General features: G+C 42.3%; 1 protein-coding gene across 1 annotated transcript in view; it reads left to right on the forward strand.

Moving 5' to 3' along the window:
* The window catches only part of LOC149242721 (F-box/kelch-repeat protein At2g44130-like), a 29,457-nt gene extending 13,879 nt beyond the window's left edge, over positions 1-15,578 (forward strand). Inside the window, exon 2 of the mRNA XM_089370968.1 lies at positions 14,972-15,578. Within this exon, the coding sequence (XP_089227094.1) occupies positions 14,972-15,578 (607 nt within the window). The remainder of the gene's footprint in view (positions 1-14,971) is intronic.
* Positions 15,579-20,433: the final 4,855 nt, after the last annotated feature.

A 20,433-nucleotide genomic window follows, 5' to 3' on the forward strand; every position in this document is an offset into this window, starting at 1 on the left:
CCATTAACTGGTCGACGTGGCCAGTCGAATGGCCATACAACCGCTCAACCCATTCACTTCACACTTTGCAAACATTTTCAAAGTAAAATTCATGCAATTCGATGGAAGGAAGGGACGAGGCACTTACCTGTGCGGCCGCAACACGATTTTTCGGTTCTTGGACGATGATGAGTGGATTTATTTGCTGCTGGTGGATTTGCACAGGCCCGAAGGTTCATATTCACATGCCACTGACGATGGATTTGATGCTTCGGCTGCATGCACCCGCGTTTTCATTGCATATGGCAAGCGCTGTGAATGGTGTACACTCTAGCGGGCTTAACTGTTACGGGACTCCTGCAGGATGTCCTGTAACCATTTTTCCTCCTCGGGTGCATGCTGCACGACGAAGGCAATGGCCCCACGATCACGCTCACAAAGCTCATGGATGGCTGGGATGGATATGGTATGACATCTCAGCGTTTTTTCATCTTAAAAATTGCTTTTATCTTGATAACTCAATGATCTGCTTTGATGGTGCAGGTAACTTCGTTGCATGTCGACAAGGATGGTAGAAAGAGGTGATAACAGTGTGTAAGGGTGACAACAGTAGCTTGCATGCATCCAAACCGATCCTTGGTTGTTAGATCTCCTCATAAAATGAATTCTGGGCCGTCCCGAACTTCTACAGGAAGTTTCCTGTAGAAATACGGAACTTCCTGTAGAAAGTTTGCGTTTCCTGTAGAAAGTATGCACCTTCCTGTAGAAAGTCTACATCTTCCTGTAGAAGACTCAAGCCATGATGAAATTTTGCATATACCTTGGAGGAAATGAGTATTATTGGAGGAGGTGCTGGTGAGGTCTCCTGGCAACATGATAAGGATCCTTGGCTTTGAGTTGAGAGGCCTCCTCTCCTCCATAGAACACTTGCAACCTGCATGCATTTTCACATTATGAACTTGTTGTCCTTGTCTTTTTTGCTTATTGGTTTTTCTTTTTTTTTTCTTTTTTCTCTTTTTTTTTTTTGAAAGATAGCAGGGGCGCCTCAATGAGGTTTTCACCCTTGCCATCTGCCTTAAGCGCCTTAGAGAGGTTTTCACTCAAGGATCTTGTTTCAAATCTCTTTTTTTTTTTTTTTAAGACAATAGGGGCGCCTCAATGAGGTTTTCACCCCTACCACCTGCCTTGGGAGCCTCAGAAAGGTTTTCACCCAAGGATCTTTATTATTTATTATTATTATTATTTTATTTTTTTTTTAGATCTTTCAGGGTATGCCCAAAGCAGAGGCAGAAGCCTTCTCTATGACCAACACTGATTTCTCCATAGTTTTGATGAACTCTTGTCTTGAGAGAGGTTTCCTGTAGATCTTCAATCGATGCCCATTGACAAGCATGGAGATGGATTCCTCATCAATGGTCCGAATAAGAACAGATCCATTGTCATGACATTTTTCCACTGTATATGGTCCCATCCATCTGGTTCTCAGCTTCCCCTTGAAATCTTTGTACCTGGAGTCATACAACAGTGCCCAATCTCCTGGCTGGAATTGCTTGTCATTGAGGTGTTGGTCATGCCACACGTTTCTTTGAAGTTGAACCACTTCCGAGTGAAGGAGGCCCTGCATTCGGTGCTCGTCCAGTCCATTTAGCTGCAATAACCTTTCTTGTTGTGCATGGCTGAGATCTAGGTCCAGCTGAGCTGCCATCCTCAAAGTGTTGTATTCAAATTCAATGGACAGTAAAGCTTTCTTCCCATAGACCAGCTCATAAGGTGTGAAGCCAGTGGTGGTCTTCTAGGTGGTGTTATAAGCCCATGTGGCCTCAACCAGGCGATCTGCCCAATCTTTCCTACTGCTGCTCACCACCTTAGTCAAAATCCCTTCCAATGCTCTGTTGGTGACTTCCACTTGCCCAATTGCCTGTGGATGATAGGGGGTGGAAGTCCTATGCTTGATTTTGTGATGAGCTAGTAGGTCTTCAATTAGGTTGGATGTGAACTGGCTCCCTTGATCGGTGACCAGCTCTCTTGGGTAGCCGAACTTGTAGAAGATGTTTTCTCTTAAGAACTCGGCTACCTTTTCTTCTGTTGCTGCTTTGATTACTTTAGTCTCTGCCCACTTTGTCAGGTAGTCAGTGCACACAATGATGTAAGACCTTTGCCTCGAAGGAGGGTTGATTGGACCCACAAAATCCATACCCGACTTCTCAAATGGCTCAAGAGTCACTTGAGGTTGGATAGGCATCTCATCCCTTTGAGTGGGTTTCCCCATTCTTTGGCATTGGTCACATTGGCTGATATACCTTCTGACATCTTGATGAAGTGTGGGCCAATAGTAGCCTGCCTGCAGGATTTTGAAGGCAGTCCTCTTTGCTGCAAAATGTCCCCCACAAGGCCCATCATGACAGGTGAGGAGGATATCAAAGACTTCCTCCTCCCTTACACAACGCCTTAAGATCTGATCAGGGCCAAGCTTGAACAGATTGCCGCCGATCCAAGTAAATGAGGCACTTTTTCTGATGATTCTGCTCTTCTCTCTTGAAGATAGGTGCGGAGGGAACTGTGCTGAAACAAGGTAGTTTCCTATATCATCAAACCATGGAGAGAGTGTTGAGATAGCAAACAGATGTTCATCGGGCATCTGGTCATCCACTGTTCCATCCTCATCTGCAGATAAATCCAATCTAGATAAAAAGTCAACAACAACCTTTTCTTTACCTGGTTTGTCAACAATGGTCAAATCAAACTACTGCAACAAAAGTAACCATCTAATAATACGAGCATTCACATCTGGTTTATTCATTAAATATCTAATTGCAGCATGATCCATATGTACAAGGGTTTGATAGCCAGTAATATAATGTCAGAACTTGTTCAGTGCATGGACCACAACGAAGAATTCTTTCTCGGTTACAGTGTAATTCAGTTCGGCTTTGGACAAGTTTTTGCTAACAAAGTAAATGGCATATGGAAGTTTTTGTTCAACTTGTCCTAAAGATGCCCCTATGGCTTTGTTTGAGGCATCAGTGTGGATGTGGAAAGGTAGGGCACAGTTTGGACCTCTCAAGATTGGGGCTGACACCAACTTGTCCTTTAATTCATTCAAAGCCCTCTGACAATCATCAGTCCATTTAAACTCCACATCTTTTGCCAACAGGCCAAACAATGGCGAGGCTAGCTTGCTGAAGTCTTTAATGAATCTCCTGTAATACCCTGCTAATCCTAAGAAACTCCGAACATCCCTTACCTTTTGGGGAGGTGGAACCTTCTTGATGAGAGCAATTTTGTTAGGATCCACTTGCAACGCTTGGCAAGAAATGGTATGGCCTAGCACGGTCCCTTCAGTCATCAGGAATTCGCATTTTTCAGGACTAAGGGACAGGTTCATCTCAATGCATTTGGTTAGGACCTTTCCCAGATTGGACAATGCTTCCTGGAAGTTGGACCCATAAGGGGTGAAGTCATCCATATAGATTTCCATCGCATCATGGACCAACTCCGAGAAGATGCTCAAGACAACTCTCTGGAAGGTGGCAGGAGCATTGCATAACCCAAAGGGAAGAACTCAGTAGGCAAAGGTACCCCAAGGACAAGTGAAGGTGGTCTTATCTTGGTCTTCCGGGCTGATTTGGATTTGGTTGTACCCGCTAAACCTGTCCAGGAAAGAGAAGAACTTCTTTCTTGCCATTCCATCCAACACTTGATCTATGAAAGGTAAAGGGAAATGGTCTTTCTTGGTAGCTTTGTTCAGTTCTCGGTAGTCAGAACAGATTCTCCATTTCCCATTTTTCTTGGGAACCAACACCAGAGGGGACACCCATTCACTATCTGAGATGGGGTAAATGAATCCGGCGTCCAGCAGTTTTTGCAATTCTTCCTTGACAATGTCCTTAAGGGCTGGATTCATTCTCCTCTGAGGTTGCCTAACCGGTTTACAATCCTCTTTGATGTATATGTGATGGGTACAGACCGAAGGATGGACTCCTTTCATCTCCTTATAGCTCCAAGCAAAAGCATCTAGATGGCTGGCCAACAGGCTACACAACTCCTTTTCCTGGGAAGGAGATAGGGAGGATCTGATCTTTAATGTTCTCTCAGGGCCAAACTCCACATTCTTGACTCTGGGAGTGACAGGGTTGGTGGCACAAAGGTCCACTAAGGTGCTGGCTTGGGCATCCTCCACCAATTTCCCTAAGGATAGTGCACTGGAAGGTGGATTCTGGATCAAGGTCTCAATCAAGTCATCCTCAGTTGGGGGGTCTCTTCTAGTGGTATCTAGGGTGCACAAAGGTGATGAGTACACCTCATCCTTTTCTCCTTCCTCCAACCATAGTGGTAAGTCATGCTCTAAGGAGGGTTGGGCAGGAGGGTATAGGACTAGCTGCTTGGACATAGGACCATTTTTGATGGTCATGTTTCCTGCACGGAAACTTATGTAAGTATCTGCAGTGGCTAACCAAGGCCTTCCCAAAATAAGAGGATATCCAGTAAGCTTTGCCTTGGGTTGCAGAACCAAGAAATCTGCAGGGTATTCCCAAGAGTCGACAAAGACCAAGACATCCTCCACAATCCCTTCGGGAGTCACAGTGGAGCGATCTGCTAGTTGCAGGACTATCGAGGTCTTCCTCAAGGAACCCTGAAGATTGAGTTTGAGCATGGTATCCCTGGTCATCACATTAATGGCAGCCCCCAAATCAATCAAGGTGTGAGGTATGATGGTGCCATTGATGTGGACATCTACTACAGGACTCCCAGGATCTAGATACTTTGGGCAGATGACTTGTCCTAACATAAGGTCAGACAGTTGTCCTAAGACATTGATGGTTGAAGCATCTCTCTTTCGCCTGCCTGGGTGTTTGAAACACTTTTCCTTAACCAGTTTATTGTATATTGGCACATCCTTGATGGCTTGGAGAAGTGGTATTTTCACACACAACTGCTTGAGCTCTCCCAGAAGCTCATCCTCCTCTGGGTTGGGTTGTGTGGTGGCTGTTAGTCTCTTAGGAAAGGGTGGAATAGCCTTTGGTTTAATTTCCTGTTTGTCATCCTCGTCCTCTGGGGGAGGAGGTTGGCGATCCGGAAGAGTCTTTCCATATCGAATATTGATCTCTTGGATCTCCACAGCATAGGTAGGGCATGATGTTTCCCCAGTGTATACCTGCTGGGCCTGTCTATTGTTGGGGTTCGGGTTCGGTTGAGCAGGTATTTGAGGTTGCCTGGGAGGAGCAGGAGGTAATGGTTGAGGTTGAACTGGTGGTGGAGGCAAAATGGCGGGAGGAGTGTTGTACTGGGGCCTCCACCCCGACTGAGGTGCATTCCACTGAGGCTATGGCTGGGCATGTGAGTGATATGAATGAGTAGTGGGCTGAGTAGGGTACTGAGGTGGATAAGACCATGGAGGGGGCATAGACCAGGAAGGATGAGCAGGGGGACCCCAGGAAGGCATAGGAGTTGATTGGTTGGGGTTGTAATAAGCTTGGGGTGCCCCTTGCATCCCCTGCTGGTAAGGTCTAGGTCCTTGTGGCCTCCTTTGGTTGAGGAAATAGAGAGGTTCAGTGGGAGCTTCTGTCCCTTGGTACATGGCTTTAAGCCTAGGTAAGGTTGGACACTGATTTGTGGGATGGTCCTCCTCACAAACGAAACACACTTCAACCGAATGCAATGGGCATTCGTTCTTAGGGTGTCTCCTTGTACATCTAGGGCAGAAGATAGCCAAGGCTCTCTCAGCTTCTTCCTTCTTCTGCTGGATCCTGAATGTGTCCAGTTGCATGGCAATGGTCTGTCTCACCTCACTCTTATGATCTTCTAATTGATTTGCAAACTCATGCTTGGAGAAAGGGATACCAGCTGAGAGGAGGTTTCCTCTACCTCGTTTCCGGGTTACCCTGGAGTGGTTTCTAAACACAGTCTTGATGTCCTCATAAGGCAGTTGGTAAATATCTCCCCCAGCTAACATGTGAAGGGTATGTAAGAGGTCTTCAGGGACTCCTCGGAGCAGGACCAACTTGAGGGATTCAGGGTCAAGTGTGCACCTAGCCCGCTTATAGCTAAGTTGGAACCTCTCCTCATAATCCTCTAAGGACTCATCATTTCCCATGGTCATCCGAAAGATCTCTCCCTTGGTTTCCTTGGACCTACAGTAGTCCTGGTACTTGGTATTGAAAGCTTGCTGCATCTGAGCCCAAGCGGTGATACTATTCCCAGGTAAGCCCATGAACCAGCGTAATGCTGCATCCTTAAGAGTTGAAGGGAAAAGTTTCAGCTTCTGCTCATCTTCAGTATAGTCATAGGTTCTACAAAGGACAACAAACTCAAACAGGAAGGTATCAGGATCTTCAGTAGTCAGTCCATGGAAGTGAGGTAGAGTGGAGGGACTAATGTTTTTCATTTTCATGTCTCCATTGGTTTCTCGGATGGGGAAAGCACCTTCTATTCTCTCATTTTCTCCTCTATTGTCAGCCATAGCTTCAGATGGGATGGTCTCTAATTCTTCTTCTGCTATAGGATCTTCGTATATCTCAGGAGGTTCACCTATAGGTTCTTCTGGATCACTGTCACCGAAGAAGAGATAAGGGTGACTCAGTGATGTGGTGGGGGTGTTGGGTAAGAATTTTCCTATTTTATCTCGATTCCTACGAGGCATGAAATGGAAAGACTTTTTTGATTGCTTTTGTTTTTTTCTTTGGTACCTACAAAACTGAAACTGATTGATCTACAACTAACTATCTTGCTGAAATAAAGATGCAGAATTGAATTGAAAGCAGGAAAGAACTAATCTACTTTGCTCAAATGAAATTGCAGGAATGAGAATGCTAGTCTACGCTTGCATAATTGAAATACTAATCTATGCTTGCAGAATTGAAATCGCGGAATTGAAATGCTAATCTATGAAAGCAGGAAATGCCTATGCTACTTTTGCAGAATGGAAATGAAATAAACTACTTGGCAGAAGGCGAGAGTAAGAAAACAGAAGAAAAGCAACAATTACTAATACTCTGACGCTTCCCCGGCAACGGCACCAAAAAGATGGTGGGCTCCAGTATGGTAGCAATAATGCTACAACTCCTGGAGCTTCCTTCTCTAATTTTATCAACCCGGTAGTTCGTAACAAACTTGGAAGCGACGATGTTGTATGCACAAGTACTAGCTCTTGTCACAGCTGTCCCTTGGTCAGCTGGCACAAGTCCGCTAGGGCTCAAGCCAACTTCTATATGTTCTCAGAAGAAGCTTTCTAAATGATGAACGAAGGCTATCTCAAAGGAAATTAACCTACTTTGCAAGAATGAACTGAAAGCCAACCAAACATGGAAACCCTAGTAAACCCTAATCTGACCAGCTTAATCCTTACAATGCAATGATGGGAATGCAACTCCTAACGATGATGCCATTTACTTCTAGTGATATGAGATGCATGAATTTAAGCTACTTCCATTGAAGAGAACACGTTTTTATATTTTTGCTCAAGTGGTTGGAGTTATTATGATTGTGCTTCTTACTGGGTATTAACTGTGCAGGGGTATTTCAAACGGGAGGAAGGCTTGGGAAAGGTTAGGAGGACTCTGAGAGGTTCCAGGGGATCCCTAACATCATTCCACAGAAGTTCACAACGTTCAGGTGCTTGGTAACCGTGTTTGCAGGCTTCTACAGGATGTCTGCAGGGGATCCTACAGGAAGCTCGGGATTTCTACAGGAAGTCTGCTAACTTCTACATGATGTTCTGCAGTCGGAGTTTTGGGTGATGGAGGAGTGAAGGAGCTGTATGGGTGGATAGGTAGGATGAAAGAGGAGCTTGTGATGGGTCAGGGACAGAGAGATGAGATGGGGAGAGATTGTATAAATCTTGTCGGTCGATAGAAGGGTATAGGGAATGGAAGGCCGAAAAGATGAGGCAACGTGGATAATCGAAGAGTTGGTGGGCAAAGGATCTAGCTGCGAGGTAGGGAGATGGCTTAGGGACGACTGAGGAGGATAAGGAAGTGTTGGAGTGGGGCTGCGCAGTGTAAATGAAACAAATCACCTGTGTCTTGCACAAAACTGAGAATTCATCAACCTAGTCTATCTGTTTTATTAAAAATCAAAGAACAACGATGTAAGTTAAGAGAGAAATCGTGCATGGAGCTGAAACAAGGGGTTATTGATCAAGATCTAACTGCATGGATACTTCTACCAATGGAAATATGACTTTAAAGCTTGCATGAACATATAAGACTGCGTTTTTGGTGGTTGGCACGGTCTACACCCCCAATCTCTAAACAGAGGTGGCAGTGAGTGCACGATCAACCTTTTCTTGGAACTCTGATGAATTCTAATCCTCCTAATCTAATATAAGCTGCTGAAAGCACTTTATCCATAAACTAATCCTACTTAATCACATCAAGAAAATTGAATCAGTAGACTGTGTTTTCCAAATGCATGTCAAGGCAAAGAAATGAAATGCTGAAAGGAAAGACAAGTAACAATACAAAGAAAAGGAGGTCTATTGCTCTCAGGTTGGGCCCTAACCTGAGAGCTATAGCTCCTCTAAGAACTCAGAATTGAATCCAAATCTGCCTGCCTTTTATTAAAAGATCATAATCATGAGTCTAACAACATGCCAAAATTGGCTTACAAAGAGAAAAAACAGATCTACAGCTCTTGATTCAAAATCTACAACAAAGGTTCAAGAGTCTTTATCGAAGGCTACAACCTAAATATTTATACATGATGAGGGCCAAGCTGGCCTCCTCAATTAGTGGGGCTTGGCTGTCCAACTAAAAGTAAACTGTTGTTCCTGTAGAATCTGTTGGCTTCCTTCTAGCTCGGTGGTGATAGCTGTTGGAGCTCGGAGTTGGGGTGGAGATCACGAGGAAGGTCATTCAAGGCTGTGGACAACCCCCCTATAAACCCACAATGCCACCTTGGTTGTCTCCTTATCTCCATCTGCGTGGTCTTTGCTCCATTTAATGTCAAAAAACCTGAAATCATCATGTATTAGCCACATAGGCAAAATGACTGCCCTTCTTCCTACAAATAACACAAATATACTAAGAAATGATGCATAAGCGATACAAAATGAAGGGTTGAGCAAGGTAAGTAGGCCAAATGAGCCCAAATTGTTACCAAAAATTGGGGCTCATCAATCATCCAAAGAAGATCTGCATTTGATGAATTCCTATTCTTCCAGACGAATTTCCCAATGAGAAGGGGCTTTAGCAGGAGGAATGGATCTATTCTGATGATTTGGAACAAGCTCTGTTAACCATTGATCTTCCTCACTGGCCAGAATCATGCCATTTCTTATGGTGGGTTTGGTTTCTAAGGCCTCCCCCAACAGAGCTTTGAAATTAGTGATAATTCTGACTGGATTACAACTCTCCTCCCTAAATATTCTGTTGTTCCTCTCCAACCACAGTTTCCAACATGTGAATTTAGGGATCCACATCTAGCCAGTCTTGAGAAGGCTTTTTTTGGAGAGGTAGAACAGGGATAACTTGGCCCAGTTTCTTAGCAGGTCTTGAATATTTCTTGGAAGCTCTATTTTGTCAGGTCCTAACATCAGGACACCCTTCCAAACTTCTTGAGCAAAGGGGCACAATAAGAATAGGTAGTTAGTCATTTCTTCATCCGATGAAAAAACAGGGCACCCGGAGGGACCTTCCATTCCATGCTTCCTCAGGTTATCTCTAGTGAGGATACTTTTATGCACCGGAGTCCAACACAAGAAGTTAATTTGGGGACAGAAGGAAAAGACCAAATAAATTTCCATTGAGTTGGCTCTGGGGGGATGCTAGGGACAACCATCATACTTTTGTAAACTTCTGCTGCTGAGTAAGAGCCTGAAAGAGAACCCCACCCTCTTTTGTCCTTAGAAGAGGCCTTTAAGGGAGATTTTCCTTAGAGAAAATCCAACAATAAATTGGCTTCACCATCCAGCCAATGAGGGACCTCCCCCAAATTCCAACCATCCCATAGACTTTCTACATCATTTGTCCAATTGGAGATGTCCCAAAGGGTTTCCAGATTGTTGGCCTGAAGCCAAGCTCTAATATTTACCAGTTCTACCATCTGATTCAAGGGTTGATCTCCATGAATCAAATCTTCCTAAATTTTTATTTTTTTCCCATTACCTGGGATCCAATAAAGCTTATGACTGAAAATTTTCAAAGCTGTGAGACATAGTTTGAAAACTGGTGATCCTTTGGAAATTCTAGGAGGCTGGTCCAAGCACCTCAAATGCTGCCCATGAAAATATTTTTTCCACATAACTCTCTTGCTCCAACTAGGATTCCCAGAACAATGTTCCAAAGGAGCTTGGAGCTTAGACCAAGATTTTGGGCTGCTAGATCCTGCATTTGGAGACCTCCTTCCAAGAATGCCTTCTTAATAGTGTCTCAATTAACTAAATGGAGCCTTCTTTCATTATTTTTCCCTCCCTCCCACAGAAATCTTCTCAGGAGACCATCCACTTTACTAATAAAGGTTTTAGGGGCTAGTAGAATGTAGTTCTGATAAACTGGGAGACTTATGAGAACAGATTTCATAAGGATTACCTCCCCAACATTATTCAACCATGAGGCTCCCCAAGCTTGTATTTTGAGTTTTAGCTTGTCTAGCAGGGGCATCTAGTGAGCTACCTTAGGATTTGATTTGAAGACTAGGATCCCAAGATACTTAAATGACTCCCAGGTCAGGGTTCTTTCCATTTCTAATAGCCTTTCTATGTCTGTCAAATCTTTGATCGAGAAATTCTAGCCATAGATCGTGCTTTTTAGATATTTAATCTTGCTACCCAAAACCTCCCTATCTAGCTCCTTCTTGAAGGTTCTAGCAGAATTTATCCTAGCTCCTCCAAGCAATAATGTATCATCAACAAACTACACATGATTTATGTCTTTAACATTGTGAGCCATTCTCAGGCCTGGTAGAGTTTGGATATGTCGTCAATAGTCTAAATGGAAGCTAAGCACCGAAGCTTGAATGGCGTAAAGAAGTGGGGACAAAGGGAAACCTTGTCTTAGCCCTCTCGAGGCGTGGAAAAATTCCGTTGAACCACCATTAACCAGAGCTGCTATCCAAGGGGAGGCAATGCAGGCTTTCACCCAAGTTATGAGAATTTTTGACAAGCCAAATTTCTCCATCACAGAAAACAGGAAATCATGTCTCACCCCGTCAAAGGAATTTGTCAAATCTAGCTTAATCACCATGCCTTTCTCTTTTTGATGACAGCTTGAATGAATTTCTTCTTGCACCAGCACAATATTGTCAAGAATCTTTCTCCCTTTTATGAATCCTCCTTCGTTTTCAGGGATGATGACCGGCAAAAGTTTCTTAATACGGTTGGCTATTATTTTTGTAATCATCTTATAACTTGTATTACAAAAAGAGATGGGCTTGAATCTACTAAAATCGATGGCGCCTTTGCCTTTTGGAATCAAGGCAAGGAAGGTCGAGTTGGTACTGCCTTCAATCTTGGTGCAGGTCTCAGATTTACAGATCATTCTCAGAAGGTCTTTTTTAATTGTAGTCCAGCAAGTCAAGTATAACCTTGAAGTGAACCCATCAGGGCCCGAGGCTTTATTTGGATCCATGCAATCCAAAGCTTCTTTAATCTCATTCATACTGTTCAGAGTAGTCAGCATAATATTGTCAGAATCTTGAACAGAGTGAGGAATAAGATCAATCGGATAGGCTTGAGAATCGATAGGAGGGTCTTCCGGGCTAGAGTAAATATCTTTGAAGAAGGAGTGAGCTACTCGCTTTATGCCTTTAGAATCTTTAACCACAGTGTTTTGATAGTGAATTTCATTTACTTTTTTGAAGTGCTTGCATGCTTCAGCTTGCTTATGGAAGTAGCTTGTATTTTTGTCTTCGGCCTATAATCAAAGATTTCTAGACTTTATCTCCAGAACTCTTCTTCGTCCCTACTTGCTCTATGGAGATCTTTCTGCAGCTCTACTTCTTTTTGAAGAAGGATTTGAGTTACATCGAATTCTCCATTGTTAATTGATGGCCTGCTAAACTGTCATGCATCTCCTTTCTTTTGGCGGTGGGCGTTTTCAACCTTTTAGCCCACTCCTTGAGCTCCCTTTTAAGTCTCCTCATTTTTTCTTCCCACACAAATAAAGGGGATCCTTCATGAACTTGCCAGTTCCAAGCCTTGGGGACCACCTCCTGGAATCCTTCTTGAAGAATCCATAGAGAATTGAATCTAAAGGGAATGGGGCCAAGATTTCCATCCAAGGAGAGCTCAAGCAGAATGGGTTTATGGTCAGAGGTGTAGCTCGGCAGAATTTTAGAGGTGGCCATTAGACCACAAGTCAAGAAGGAGGATTGGACTAGAAATCTGTCCAGACGAGCAGCAATGAGGCCAGGGCCTATCCTTTTGTTTGACCTGGTGAATTTCCCAGATGTGGGCTTGATATCCTCCAATTCCCAATCTAAAATGAGGTCTTCAACCCATTCTCTAGCTAGGTCCCTAACCATCGAGCCCCCCTTTTTCTCTTCTGCAGCTAGCGTAAAATTCAAATCACTTGGAATAATAATATTTTCTAGGTTGTGCAAGAAAATATAGGATTGGAGCTAGTCCCAAAATTTTTTTTTCTCATATGGTAAGACCGGAGCATAAAGATTGAACATACTTGGTGGCCAGATTCTTTATGGAGGAGCTTAGTGAGTAGCCAATGGGGGCAACATTTTTTGTGAATGAGATTATATTTGGAGCTGTCCCAAAAGGAGGCAATCCCTCTAGAGGTCCCTCTAGCATTGACTACTCTCCCTTAGCCTTTATGCCAAAGTGATTTTCTTGCTTGAAGGAGTAAAAGGTCCTCCAGTTTTGTCTCTTGGATGAGAAGGATTTCAGGCGAGTACATCCTTACAATGTCTTTCAGAGCTTCTTCTTTCAACCTGCTGCCTAACCCTCTGCAATTTTAGGAGACGTATTTCATTATTTACTGGCTTGGAAGGTTGTGGCTCCTTTTGGAGCCTAACCTTGCTTGTGCCTAGATCTGGTATTCATCATTCCTTTGAGAGTTTTCTGAGAGCCTTGGAGAACATCCATATAAGTTTTTTCCTCTCTCTGTTCCTTCTTAGACTTTCGACCCTTGGCCAACTTGATAGGAGTAACTTGCGAGCTGTCTGAATTTGAGACTCCATCTTCTGAATCTCCCTCAGAATCGGAGCCCAGACTGATGCACTCCTCGTTTTCTTCTTTTTCCCCTTATTCATCCTCTGATGGAGGAAGAGTTGACTTTGGCTATGCTTCTTTCACTTTCTTTGACGGGTCTCCTAGTTCCTCTTGGGTTCCAATGGAATCTGTCTTTACCCCAGAGGAAGAACCCTCTTTTGGAACTTCTTTGGCTTTTGGTTTAGGCCTAGGCTTCCCCAATGGCCCTTAATTTTTCTTCTCAGTTGGTTTTGGGACTACCTTTCCCTTTTTGATTTCTTTCCATCCTTCTTCATCCACTCTGTCCCCGGTTGGAGCTTTTGGGAAATTTCATTGGAAGTGTCCATGTTCGTGATAGGTTCTGCATTGAAAGGAAGTTGCTCGTAATCCAATTTTTGGTAGTGATGTCATTCTCTAACTGTAAGTTTTACCGCTTCGGGCAATCCAACTTCTATATCGACTTCCACATAGATTCTTGCGCAGGTATATTGGCCCTTGTTATCTACTTTGTCAATGAAATGGCCTAAGTCATTTCCAATCTTCTGCAAGGTGTGATAGCTCCAGTAATGGATCAGAAGATTGGGAAGCTGGACCCAAACTGGGACCTCTTTAGGGGTATTGATTGAGGGATCAAAGTCGAGGGTCCACTTATTAAGATACAGACCCTGATTTCCCATAAAATATGGACTGTTTCTGAAAACAAAATCTCGATCTTCTTTGGAGGTGAACTAGAAAATGAAATACCCTCTTCCTAAAACGTAGCAGATCTCATTGTTTTCCAGCTGGGGCCTCCAGTTGCGTTGGATCCAATCATCTCTTGTTTTTGCATAGGGCCAGCATCCCATAAATTTTCCTACCAACCCTCTGTCAGCCAGTGCTAGGGAGATTTTTATCGGTTGGTCTTCTGGTAGGGCGATCTCAGGAATCTCCTCCAGTTTTTTGATGAATTTTAGGACTTCTGGAATCAAACGTTTCTTCCCTTTCTGTGAGAGAAATCTTTTGAATGCTTCTTTTGAAGATATTGGTGGGGTGGGACAAGGCTCCCCACCCCCAGGCGCACTCATGGCGGTGGCTACGCCGCTCTGCGATCGCAAAACCCAAACGCGAATGTTATGCCAGCAGAAGCACTGGCCGGAGTAGGGAGGCAGAGCACGATTCTAGGGATGCCGGGAAGGATTGAAAGCCCAGTAGTAGGGGTTGCCAGGCAGGGGGCCTGCGGAGGGTCGTAGAGGCCGAGGAAGCAAGGGCGCGGGAGCTCCAGTTCAGAATGCGCGGGTAGATCACCCTGAAACTCAGCGCTGCCCTCCATTTTCATTGGAAGTGAAATATCGTATTAAACATAGGTTTGATATAAAGTGGTCATTGTATTAAATATAAACTTTTGCCTTAAAATATTTCAGTCTAAAAATGCTTTTCTCTTAAATATAAAGTTTTGTCTTAAAATAATTTTGTCTTAAATTGTTTTTGTCCTAAAATAATTTTGTCTTAAACTATTTTTGTCTTAAATATAAAGTTTTTTCTTTAAATTTTTGTCTCAAACTACTTTTATCTTAAATATAAAGTTTTGTCTCAAAATATTTTTGTCTCAAATATAAAGTTTTGACTTAAAATATTTTTTTCTCAAACTACTTTTCTCTTAAAATATTTTTGTCTTAAACTAATTTTTTCTTAAATATAAAGTTTTGTCTTAAAATAGTCTTGTCTCAACCTATTTTTGTCTTAAAATATATATTTAAGACAAATCAATTGATATTAATTTTTAATGTAAAATAACTAAAATAAAAAATGAGTTTTTGAGACAAAAGATTTCTTTTGTCTTAAAAAAAAGTCTCAAAAATGCCCTTGTTGTAATAGTGGCATTGCTGTGAATCGCAAGCTACTTCTCATAGGCGGATTCCAATCAGCAACTTTGATGAAGAGTGTTTATATTTACAACTTTGAGTCTACGAGATGGCATCATGGAGCTGGCATGCCCCCACCTCGAGCATACTTTGCGTGCTCTGCCATTTTTTCCAACGAACTTGTCTACGTGGCTGGCGGGATCAATGAGACTGTCAACCCTCTTGCCTCGACAAAAGCATATGACGTGGAGAAAGATAAGTGGGAAATATTGCATCCTATGATCGAAGCGCACGTGCAGGGAAGCCGCGGTGGATTGGTGGAAGGTAAGTTCATGGTGTTAGACGACGAAAGGCAAAGTGCAGAAGTTTTCGATCCGAGTGAGGGAACATGGAGAATGGCACATTTCAGGGGAGAACTGTGGAGAAGTTGTGTCATTTCTTCTTCTTCCGGTGGGGGGGAGTTGTACGTGTTCACCAAACAGGAACAGGTGAAGTATGACGTGGGGAAGGACACTTGTAGTGTTGTATCTACTCTTCCCATTCCCCACGATATTGGCTTCTTTTTTATGTGCGGTACACAGTGGCGTGACCAATTTTTTGTAAGCGGAGTGGGAGAATGACAACCGTGTCCCAACTAAGTGAAACATATATCTTATCTATTCAATATGTCAACCAGGCAGTTGATGGAACTTCATGGTTATGGTGGGGAGCGCTTTGAGGGTAACATCCTATCTGTAGCAACCCTGGAGATTTAGAGTTGTTGTAGATTCCTTATGAGGAGGTTAGAGCAAACCAACGAACAAAAAGTGAAAATAAGACTGCTCAATTAAGACATACTTATTAGAATTTCAATTTTCGCCTACCCAATTCTCACAACTGCAAGGGATTACCAATACTAAACATTCTAAACGTTATAAAGAATAATGAACCACAAAAATGACAATAAAAACAAACACAAATTATATTGAAACCCTTGCGAATAAGGTTGTATCAAAATGAAAAAAATAAAAATAAAATGAGCTATTTAAAAGACACAAAAGATAATCTACATGCTTTTCACGATAGGTAGAGGTAGCACATGACCTGCCTGAACAATTTCCAAAATCCTTTTGATCAAGAAGATTCAAAGAGTGCCTCAACTCCATCATTCAGTCTATAATAATCGAAAATTCATAAGTGATCAATATGAACAACCAATTTCTAGGGTGATAATGTGGATCCCAGTAAATATTGGATAGGATTTGAACCATGATCTGTCTGCCTACTTGAAATAAAAAATGAGTCCACAATCCTTCCCCCAATATTACCTCCAAAATCACAAAAGACAAAGAAAGAAATAATTATTCTCATCGGTATTGAAAACAAATCCAACTTCAAGAGGTTGACCACCCCACCAATTAGAAACATAGATAAAGCATACAATATCAAATTCACAAAAATAGAGGGAATCCCAACCCAAAATAAAATAAAAATATCATACAATTTCTCAGAAATGTATATAAAACCAAAAAGATAGATACAAATACATATTAAAATAAAAAATGCCAAATCCTGAAGGCAAAATTTGCATAACTCACTTGAGTTGCCATATAGGAAAAATATGATGACTCTTGCTCTCATCTGGCATGGCTCCCAAAAATGGATTTTTAACGATTCCCACACCTAATGCAGGGGTTAAGGTGATCTTCCCATGAGTTTTGGACAAAATACATTGCCCCAACACCATCAAATTCCCATCCACTATAGAAATACTAGGAGTAACAATCATTTTCACACCTCTTAGAATTCTCTCTGCATGTAAATTTAAATGCTTCTTTGAGATATAACAATGAAACTATCATGAAATTACATATACCCCTTCAGTGAAGTATTGGGTGTGACTTGCAGATAAAATACACCACCTTCCTACTAAAGGAATTTTATTGCTAAGTGTTATCGAGAAAAGTGTCTATCTAGATCTGCTCTATCCCACTAAGGTGTGACAACTAACTTAGAAACAAACAGAGAAAACTACTTTTGTATTCTTCTTTATGAAATATAAATGAAGAGGAATAGGATGAACCAACCTGTGTCTTGCGCTAGTCCTTTGATCCAATCTCTCTCCTCTTTGACAGCTTCCAGCTACCAGCTCTCTCACTCGCCCAGCTTCACCAAGTACCTGTAAGATCACAGAAGAAGGAAACTATACAAAGACATGGATTTATATTCACAAATAACTTAGGATCAGATTTAAGTTAACGATACAAATGTAACAAGCATCAATGAAACACAAGCATGGAGAAGAAACTCAAATAGTTTTATTGATATACAAGAAGATCCAGGAGGAGTTACAATCGATGATTCCTGACCCAGCATCAACCTCCCAGCAAAGAAGTCCCTTCTTCAACCCCAACAAAGCATAGATCACCCAATCCTTTGATATGTATCTCAAAACCAAAGCAATTCCTTACAATGTGCAAAATTCCAACCTCTGGATCTCTGGGATGAGGGATCCATATATAGATGTATGCAAGGAGGATGAGTCAGCTCATGAATTGATTAGTGGCTTCTCTCTGTCAGTTCTTGCTTCCACTTGGAGACTAAAAGCCTCTTACTCATCCTTGGTCGAATTCAGTGTGGCAAGTGTCATTGGAGAAGATTCTGGAAGCTTCCATTGTCTCTCCACCTCGTGGAATGACTTTGCCACTTGTCATTTCCCGCTCAACGCACCATGGTAGTGCATTTAGGTGCGTTGCAACGCACCTAGCTAGTGGACTTAGGTGCTATGCAACGCACTTGGCTAGTGGAGCAGCTGAAATGATCCTGATTTGACTTATTCTAAGCAGTTTCTGGTGGAGAACTTCTGGGAGAAGATGTAATTTGTTGACCTTGTTCCTTTAGGATTTAGAACAACACTTTTAGGGACTTAGGAGCCCTTGGTTTATGGACATTTCATGCTTAGAGCTGTAAGGCACAAAAATGTCTATAACAGTTGCCCCCTAAAGTATGAGGCCATTTATCGGGTGAAATGCTTTATAGGAGGATCCGAAGTTCTTTCAATGTTGGGAGGAGACGTGTAATAAGAAACAATACAATACATTATCTTCATACTGTTTTCATGATCTAGATGAGGCGGGCATTCCCATGCTCAGCTTTATAAATTCATTTTCATGTACATAGGACAGACAATCGTCTGATGGTAGACTGATCATTCTGATAGAGCCATCATCCTTTTGGTAGGATGATTATCTGTGCTGCAATGCTGTACATTTCAATGTCTTTATTTTCCTAAATATATATCGCAGCCCGGATGGATGAAACTAGATCCGGGGTCTTCAATCTCATCTGATCTTCACTCGATGTACAAGTCGATCCATGTGAGAAATTTTTTAAAGTCGAACATGGAAAGACATCGCTTGATTACCAGTCAATGATGTAAACTGTTAACAAGCACGAGAGGAATCACCGATAATGATAATGACCCTCAAGGTACTGCAGTACAACTCACGTGGTCTGAATAAAGGACTTAGCATCGAACACCGCGCAAAATCTTTCGGTCGAAGGTCATTGATGTATACCTGTCGTCGGAAGTGAGAAACTTACCATTGAGGCATGCAAGCTTCAAAGTACTGAATGGGGTGTTCCTAGATCAACTTCTTGGATAATGAGCTGGTGTCGACAAGAAGTGATCCATCATAGGAGGGCCTTAATGAATCCCACATCAATGACACGGAATGGAGCAAATGATTTTTATGGAGGTGAAAATGATCTGATGATATATGGTTCAGGGTGGCGGTCATGAAGGAATGGAGCATAATGTATGGTAGTGGGCGGGACACAGGTGGCCTTTCTGGATGACTTCTCTTGAACATGTCGGAGACACTTATGTGATGGATTGGTAGAATTAACCCCAAATGTGGATGGTATAGCGAGAACATGGTGACGTGACCGGTGAATGAAACAACCCGACCCGCCTTGGGCACGGAGTGGAAGTGTCATGTTCAAGAGCGACTTGCTACCAATAAAGATTCTTTGAGTTTTCTTCCCAATTTTTCCCCAGTCATTGCTGACCAGTACCTCTTTATTATTGTCAAGCTTGAGGAGGATAACATATGCTTGTTCTATAATTTTTCCTTCGGTCAAACCCATCGCTATGTTTTAGCGAGCCTAGCGATAGTGAAACTCTTTCTCGTCTAAAGACAAGTTTGTTGCTATTAATATTTTTAACGAGTCTAACGACAAAGATAACTCGGTCCTTTTCATTTTTAGAGAGTCTGAAAAGGTACGTAAAGGTAACTCCAAAATTCCTTTTTCGTCATCTAATCCCTTAAGTCTAAAAAAGTATAAAACAATACAGAAGGGATGAATGTTCAATTAGCTTTAATGAGCCGAACAAAACAAGCGCTCGATATTTTTGTGCAATAATCCCTCAGGTCCAAAAAGATTAAAATCTAGAGGAGGGATAACACTTCCCGTCGCTTTAACGAGCTGGAAGGCCAAAACTCGGCAATCTTTTCATATTTTACGAGTCAGTTGAAAAGAGCTTAAAGAAGACTCGTCTTTTCAGGAACGAGTGATAAAATGGGTAGCAGCTGATTCCAAGTAAGGTTTGGAATTTTCCAATCACTGTAGTGTCACAAGGATGGCTAGTGAAATCACTCTTCGCAGTTGTTCCTCAAAATGGGTAAACAATCAAATGGAGGTGAAATGGTCCGGGTTTATTTTTTAACGAGCTTGAACCTTGCGGTAAACACTGCTCGATTAGATGGTCTTGTTTTGATTTTTTACCATAAATAGCTTTGTCCTTTCAAAGATCGTACTATGTTTTCAACTGCCTCATCAAACTAGTTAGAAATGAACAATATTTTCTTGAAAACGAGATTAAAACGCTAATATTTTACTTTGAACTACATAAAAGTAATTAAAAAGTGTTTTTTACCTCTCATTTTACCATTTCATTTGAACTTGGTTTGTTGGAGCTTTGGAGGTGCTTTCCTTCTTGATTTTCATCAGTTGATTTCGGGAGATTCTGTGGACGATTCTCGGTGCCGTCCGGACCAGGTAGGAGCTAAACCTGAGCTCTTTCATTTCATGGTTTCCATTTTGCATTTTGAGCCTAATTCCCTACTTTTCTGAGCCCCTGGGGTTTGAGGGACTCGTTCTACCATCAAAGCACCCCCAGTGTATCGAAACCTGCGTTGAATGCTGGCTGGTATGAAGGTAGTTTGACATTCGATGCACCTAGAACACTGTTGCAGGTGCGTTGGGTGCAGAAAGGGAATTTGTTGCACAATTTTTGATGGAATTTTTGCCTGTTTCTCACCAAAATCAGGATCTAACTCCTCTCTTGTTTGGTTTTTCAGAGATCTTGGAGCAATATGACCCTTACATGGCAAGAACGCGAGCACGAAGAAGAGGACATGATTGCCCTACATGATCCAGCTACAGCGAACGCGCTGCGGAATTGTGGCTTGCTGAAGTTCTTCCGCATTTCTA

Source organism: Pinus tabuliformis, chromosome 8, assembly GCF_031772625.1.
Source record: "Pinus tabuliformis cultivar Carrire ecotype Pingquan chromosome 8, CPIR1, whole genome shotgun sequence".
Taxonomy (NCBI): Eukaryota; Viridiplantae; Streptophyta; class Pinopsida; order Pinales; family Pinaceae; genus Pinus; species Pinus tabuliformis.